Source organism: Pinus tabuliformis, chromosome 1_2 (assembly GCF_031772625.1).
Source record: "Pinus tabuliformis cultivar Carrire ecotype Pingquan chromosome 1_2, CPIR1, whole genome shotgun sequence".
Classification (NCBI taxonomy): Eukaryota; Viridiplantae; Streptophyta; class Pinopsida; order Pinales; family Pinaceae; genus Pinus; species Pinus tabuliformis.
The window spans coordinates 872,752,132-872,760,173 of NC_142298.1; the positions used below are offsets into that span (position 1 = coordinate 872,752,132).

Genomic DNA, 8,042 nt, shown 5'->3' on the forward strand with positions numbered 1-8,042 from the left:
CCGTACCACATTACCATAAATCAATTATAAATTCGCTGCATGGTGCATGCTTAGCCTTGAAAATTTCCACTGGCCTCCAAGAAACAGTTTGGTCACTGTAGCTTTCTGAGTAGCAATTATCGGGGTAACTGTCAAGTACGTTCAGAGACGTGAGAAAACGTTTTACAGCACACGTCAGGCACTCACTTTCGCCCCGTTTTATCAGACGCCATGGATTTGATGTCACCACGCGGTTTATCACGCCTATTTTCTGAATGCTCCATGCCTCAATTCATTATGAATTCTGCCTACAACCCACTAAGGAGAGACTTTTTATTTTATCGATTCCACGTGGGGATCAACAGTTACAGGATCAAGCCTCGTCCGCCACTTTTGTTATTTACGTTTCTGTTCGTGGCTCTGAGCGGTTTGGGACGATGGCAAATAACCAGTTAGTGCACCCAACGACGAAGGACGTAGAAAATAACGCAGGTGAAGATGAAAATGCAAGGCAGAGTTCTCAATTTGTGGTCACCCGCAGTCTTGAGTCTGAGAAAGGCGGGGATCTATATCCTCCTTCGGCCGGGAAAGGCGGGGATCTCTATCCTCCTTCCGCCGGGAGATACTTATACTCGTGGCCTCCGGAGAACCGGAAATTCTGTCCCCGCTGTTTGTTCATCACCATTTTCTTTCTATTCGCGCTCGTCGTGATCATCACCATTGCCTGTGGCATTCTGTATTTGGTAATCCAGCCGAGGATCCCCAAATACTCTGTCGACAGCGTCCGGATCATTCACTTCAGCTCCAAGTGCGCTGACGTCGGCACAGATTGCCCGATCGATGTGAGGCTAAAGTTCTGGAATCCCAACAAAAAGATCGGCATATGTTATCTTGATAATAGCCGTCTTGCCGTTTCGTATTCGGGCACGGAACTCTGGACGGGTTCCCTGCCGGTATTCTACCAGGGCCACAAGAACACCACTTTGTTGGACGTGGAACTCACCAGGAGCGGCGCTCAGCTCACCAGTGCCAAGATCTCCACGCTCGTCGATCAGCTGCTGCGACAGGCCGGAGTTCCTATGAATTTGTCGGCCGACGTTCCGGTGAAGATAAAGTTGGGGAAATTGAAGTTGATGAAGATTAAGATGCACACCCAACAGGATGTGGTAGTTGACAACTTCAACATTGTCAATGCCACTGCCAGAGTTACCATTGAGAAGTCGAAAGCGACCGTGAAATTGTGGGGTCTGCAAATCGAGATATAGATAGGCCAATGGCGGGTTTCTTGCGGGACCTGCAATGTCTTGTATTTGCGTTTAGGTTTGGCGAGAATAGGTTTAAATGTTCTGTAATTTTATCATATTGATGCTACGACTGCTGTAACGTTCGGGTATTCAAAGGGTTGGAAGGCAACACCTCGAGCTCGATAAACGCAAGGCACATGGTTGGATGATAAAAAAAAATCGGTCGTTATACTTTTAGGGTTTATATAAAATCTTATTAAATTTGAATGTTTTCGGTTTATATAAATTGGAACAATCCAGCAATTGGAACCCATTCATCAGCAATGGATGATATGAGATTATAAGCTTTGTTATACATTTGAATCCTGGGACGGTCCAATCAGATAATTATTTTTTAGTTTTGTGAATCCTCTGGAATCAACCATTAGATTAAAAATGACCTATCATCCATATGAATGGACTCCCTATGTCAAAAAGTGTGGAAACATTCATGATCTTTACATAATTTTTAATGGATTTTTTTTTCTGCAAAGGATTTGCAGTTGGTGAATAGTTCTCAAACGGAGGAAACTAATGTATTACCTCATCCTTCAAAGGATATACCATAATCCTATATGGGGAGATGGTATATCCAAGAAACCTCCCAAAAAAGACATAAAAAGTCCATTTATATGATCTTATTGTTTTAATTCAAGCATCTATATTTAGCCGAAGGCTCCCCTATTTCAACCTGAGGTGGAAGTGGAAGAGTTGATATTGACTTTTTTAAAAAAAAAAGTTCGTTAAGGGAAGGTTTCCTAGCGTGATGAGCCCACTTTGAAAATATTTGGACGAGCCAGATTAAATTTGATACGAATATGCCCTGAATATGCTTAGTCTTAGAAGGATATATACGGCTCTGCTGCCAGGGAGCATTAACAGTCATAGAAGGATATCTACGGCTCTGCTTCTAGGAAGCATGAACCGTCTTAGAAGGATATCTACGGCTCTGCTGCGAGGGAGCATGAAGAGACTGCAGAAAATGTTAGATGTTCTTTTTTAATTAGCCAAAGGTTCCCGATTTAAACCTCAGTCAGAAGAGCCTAAATGGACTCTTTTTAATAAAAAAATTTGGAAGAGTCAGATTATATCTGGGGCAAATAGGCGAATATTTCGTCTCAGAAACATATCTACGACTCTGCTTGGAGAAGCATGAAATAAGTACAGAAAATGTTAGATGTTATTTTTTTTAATTAAAATTTACTGATTTTTGTGATGGCAGCAAAATACGAATGGATTATTTGTAAATCTATTTTAAATATCAAAATTTTAGAGGTTTTAATTAGTGATTGGACTTGCATTCATATTTCTTGTATTTTTCTACATTACGGGTATATGGATGAAGCCTCCATAAATTTGAACACAAGTAAAACTACCTACCAATCTATTCCAAACACCAAAGCTCCAAAAAAGAAAATTGGTGATAGAACTTGCATTCCAGAAAAATTGGTGATAAGACTTGCATTCATATTGCAGAGTAAAATAAATCAAAGACATTAAATGTAATGTGAAACGATAGAGCTTTTAGTGCCTTGGTCATCCTTTTCTCACATGACGGTAGAGTTGTGGAACAGACATCGGTATTCGAGATAAAATTGATGTGCAAAACTATAATCCCTTCTTTGATCAGGCCTTGTCGCATGTAGATTAGGAAATCTATGTTTTTTCTATCACGAGAATATATTAAATTTGTGAAATGGTGAACGCCATTAACAACGCAGGATCCCGAGTGGGAGCCCTGTTGCTGAAGTCTCTGAACCATGTTGCGCTCGTCAGCAGGTTGATCGAGGATTCAATTATGAGAACATCCTCGGTTTTGTTCGCTTTAAGAGACCCAGATCATTTGGCTTCAATGGAACCCGGTAAAGTATAATATAAATTTCCTATGCGATCCCCTGCGGAGTAACATATTTGTGATTTGTATTTAATTGGTTGTATTTTGTCTCTTCGTTAACTATGCAGACTGTTCAATTATGGAATAGAAATTCATCTTTTGCAATCTGCGGACCCGAACAATGTATCCAAGAAATCTGAAACCAATCCCAGAGATAATAACATCTCCTTTCAGGTATGTTATTACTCCCACTGTTAGATTCATAGTTGAAGGTTTATCTACAACCACATTGTTGTTATAGTATGGAATTGTAGTTGTAGGTTATGCTGAGATTTTTCACTTCTTTGGAATTGCAGTGTGATAGTGTGCAGAGTGTTGAGAGAAAACTGCAAGAGCTGAAAATCAAGTATGTGAGACGAATCGTGGAGGACGGAGGGATATACGTGGATCAATTATTCATCCATGACCTCGATGGCTTCATGCTTGAAATCTGCAACTGCGAGAATTTTCCAGTGGAGCCCATAATGGAGTTTGCGCCGACTGTGTAAGATGATCTTCTCATATTTTGTATAAGTTTAAATATTATTTTTATCATAAAAATTCGTTTTTATTTGATTAATTTTTTTTTTTAATTTATAAATAATTTTTGTTACAATAATATAGATTATCAATACCATATATTCAAAAAAATCATAAATTACTCTGATATTTTAAAAATTCATATTCCTAAAATATAATATTATTCGTAAATTTATTAAATTCATATTCCTAAAATATAATATTATTCGTAAATTTATTGAAATATACTTTAGTCTCCCCACCACATAAGTACCATAAACCACCATCAAACTTACTATTTCCTTTGAACCACGATATCAAAAGCTTTCTATCAAAATTCGAGAATTGGACATCCAACCTTGAGAAATTACGTCCTACACATTCCATAAAATTGTTAAACCACCAGCACCACCCGGAGGATCAATAACCAATGACTTCACACCCCTTCCAACATTTGATGCCTTTTTCTCACAATTTGCACATCAAAACCTTGGTTTCGTGTAAAATAACCAATTTTGGATTTTAATAGTTTATTCGTTCCATCAAATATCTTTGTTTACCCTTACTATCAATACCCGAAATGTTCCACGTTATAATTTTCATTGAGACTGATTTTGGGAAGCCAAAAGAACTTTGAGATCGTTGTTGCTTTCCCAAAGTTTATTAAATATTCACGAGTGCTCTAGAGAACTTCACGCACAGTTTTATTGCCTTTACGTTTACCATCTTCTACTAGAAATCTTTACCTTTATCCTTTGACACCAGAAATATCAAGGATACTAATTATAGAGGGTTAATCATAGGGATGTGTTTATTTGGTGAATACCTCGTTGTGTTTCACTAACAGGGATGTGTATATTGGGTGAATACTTTTTGTGTTTCATTAACAATTCGTTGACGACATTTATTTATTTGCCTAACCTAATCTCAAAGAAGTGAAAGTAGTTTTTTCTATGCTTTCAAATTTTATTGAAGTTTCAAGCACACTTATTAATAATGAGAAAAACAGTATTTTATTTTTTAATTGTAAATAATTAGTTTAGTGTCATTTGGCTCGAGTTTGGTATTTTTGAAAAACTTATCTTTCTTCTAAGTACTTCGGGTGCCCTTGGTTCTAATTCTGAAAAGAATTTCCTAATTCCCTGTTGGCAAGATCTTCTCAAGAAACTTACCAATAGAATTAGTACCTGGACGTTTGAAGCAAAAAAATTGGTGGGAGATTAATTCGCATTAAGTTGGTTCTTTAGGCCATACTGCTATATCAAATGTTAGTTATGCCAACACCAAAAGCTATTTGGAAGGATTTTAATTCCAAGTGGAGAGAATTTTTGTGGTGGGGGGATAACAAGGCAAAGAAGTGGTGTTTGGTGGCATGGGAGGCCTTATGTTTGCCAAATATTTCTGGAGGATTGGGCTTAAGTGATATAAAAACCTGAAGTGGCGCCTTAGGGGCTAAGTTATTGTGGAGATGGGAGTTATGGGGAGATGAAATATAGGAAAATATATGGTTAAGGAAATATGCCCCTCTCATGTCACAGGAGGAGAGGCTTAGATATAATTTGAATGTCTCAGGTTCGGTTCTATGGCTGTAGACTTAAGAATGTCGTGATGTTGTGAAAAAATATGCTTTTTGGAAGGTGAAAAGGGGAGAATTCACATTGTTGTAGGATGATGCTTGGTAGTAACTTCCACATCTGTCTGAAAGTAAAGACCTTAGAGCTCTGAAATAATTTAGAAATGGTTTGGAAACTATGAGGGTTATTGATTATTAAAAGGTAGGGGGAGATTCAATGCTTTGTTAGTTGTGGAAATTCAAAGAAAATTGGCCTCTTGTATCTGAGGAGTTACCATGGGAAAGTCTAAAGTAAGAACTGATGGAAACAAAGATAATAATTTTGCAAGATCTAGATAAATTACATCGACGCTTGAGACCTATTAGAATGTTCACTCTAAAAGAAGCTCATTCCATTCTTGTAGGTCATTCAAACATAGAGAGAGATTCAATTTAGTGAAGATCTTTTCTAGAATACACTAGCCCAAAGTATCTCTTTCTTATGGCTTTTATAGAGGCAAAGGGTACTCACCTGTGATCATATTAGAAAGAAAGGTTTTGAAGTCCCTTCCCTTTGCTTTCTCTATTATATGACTGAAAAGGCAATGGACCATTTTCTTAACTCTTTTTTGTTTGCTAAGTATGGTCTCTTCTTCCTTTTGGTTTTGGAAAACAAAGTCGTAATAAAGCGGATTTAGTGTCATCTTTAGCTCAATGGAACTCTTATTTACTTGTAAATCCCATATTCAATCAAGCCTAGATCTTGGCAGGAGGATTTATTCTTTGGAATTTATGGAAGGAGAGAAATGTCAAAATATTCATGGATAAAAGAAGGATTGTAGTAGTAATTAAAGAGGTAATCATACAGAACATAAGAGAAACATTATTAGTAGTCTCTTGGTCAATGAGCAATTGGAAGGTAGATAGTGTTGAGGCAGAGATTCTGAAGAAATTGGAGTTGGAATAGAAGATGCACTTCCCCAAGAGAAATCATTCAAGGATTTGAATACTAAATTTCAACTTTATTTGTTTCCTCGTCCACGACATTTCGTCAAAATCAAATTTTATGGGGTGTCAAAGGGAAACCCTAGGATTACTAGTTTTAGAGGGGTATTTACAGATTTTACCTCTTCAAATTTGAGAGTATTTGCACAAAATTATGGAGCAACTAGTAATAACATGGTAGAGTTTTTGGCATTGGAAAAAGTTTTTAGAGAGGAGGAATGACCTGTTCAACAACTTATAAATGGCCAACACCCAGGTAAATTAGTGAAAAGTTGGTAGCTGGAGTGTATAGTTGGAAGCATTCATGTGTTAAATAGAAAATTGAAATATGTAATAATCCTTCATTCCAACAAGTTGGGAAACATGGTTATTGATTTCATGGTGAATTTGGTTTCTCAATATTGAGATATTGAATTGGATGTGAGTTATCCTCTCTCTTCTTAGCTTGAAGGAATCAAGTGTCTTCAGGGCTTGCTGGAGAGAGTAGTCCCTGATGGCGGTGTTATTGCTGATGTGATCGATTCGTAGTAGGTTTCTCCCTCCATATACCAAGTGTACTACTCATTTAAGTTATGCAAGTCATTGCAGGTGACAACTTGTTTTCTTTAAGTCACATATTCTACATTGGGTTTGGAGTGTACAAAGGAAACTAGGCGTGGAGGTGAGGGAAGGCCCTCGACCTCCAATAATTGGTTTGTAATCATGTTGATTGTTTGTAGTCTACCCTAGTATGAATATTCATTGCTAAGGAGTGGTACTGGTGGTGGTAGTCACTTTCAAATTTGCAACCTAAATTTCATTGTTGTGCTAGTGAGTAAGTTAATGCTTGTTTCTTATGTAATCTTATAGTTACTGTTGTTATTAGTTCTCTAGCCCTTGAGCATGTTTAATGTTTTTTGAGCAACTCTAAGTCCTCACCTTTGTAAGGTCCCAAATTATATAGCATCTATTATTCTGAGTAAGGGAAAGCTCTTCTTGTTGAGATACTATTGATTTTTTTGTCTTTTGCTACATGGTGGCACTATGTTGATAATTTGTCGAATCTTTTATGTAATTGTTCTAGGTTGTGGGGAGTTTGATAATTTGGTGGATTTTGAACCTTTAGTTTTTTGGTTCGGTAATGACATGGTTGTTTTTAGTTTTGGCTATTAAGGCACTATGTTTATTCCTTCTTGTTTTATAGGACATGGGTCTCTCAGTAGTCGGCCCAACTGTTTCTTCTCTGTAACGCTGATACCTCCTTAACAAAAAATGCCTAGAAGACAAGGTGAGGGAGGAAATTCTACTTTGGGGTAGAAGAGGATTCATCCTTTTCCATATGATTTAGTGACTGATTTATTTAATGCATTCCCTCCAGAGGTGAGGAAATATATTCAATTGCTCGAAAGTCAAGATGGTGACGATCACCAATACCATTTAGATTCTGAATTGAATGGTCAAAATGCGAAGTGGATTCATGATCCTGGAAAATCCAAGAGTAGCAAGCTACGATTTTTGAATTCTCTTGATTTACGCCAACAAATTTCCACCCTATTGTAGATGGTCTTCAAAGACAAACATGGGGAACATTATAATGTCTAGTCCTCACTGGAGAACATTAAAAGCATGCTCTGTAATCAAAGGTTTTTCTTAGAAAATTTGGATTCTCATTTTGACCATGTAGATGGATTTCTTGTGAGTGACTCTACCTCTGGAGGCCTCACTTATCCTCTGAGTTCTAGTGCTCAGGCAATTGATACAATTTCCTTTTCATGCCATGACTACATATGGCAGAATATCATTTTTTCTTGTAGATAATTTTTGTCACTCTCCAATGTGACCAACAAGACAT

At 37.3% G+C, this 8,042-nt stretch overlaps 1 protein-coding gene and 1 pseudogene across 1 annotated transcript; both read left to right on the forward strand.

The window, feature by feature from the left end:
- The first annotated feature begins 339 nt into the window (after positions 1–339).
- Positions 340–1,384, forward strand: LOC149208733 (NDR1/HIN1-like protein 6). The gene has a single exon (XM_089394130.1). The coding sequence runs from the start codon at positions 417–419 to the stop codon at positions 1,242–1,244; it is 828 nt and encodes a 275-aa protein (XP_089250256.1). The 5' UTR covers positions 340–416; the 3' UTR covers positions 1,245–1,384.
- Positions 1,385–2,958: 1,574 nt separating this feature from the next.
- LOC149208734 (glyoxylase I 4 pseudogene) lies at positions 2,959–3,644 on the forward strand (annotated as a pseudogene).
- Positions 3,645–8,042: the final 4,398 nt, after the last annotated feature.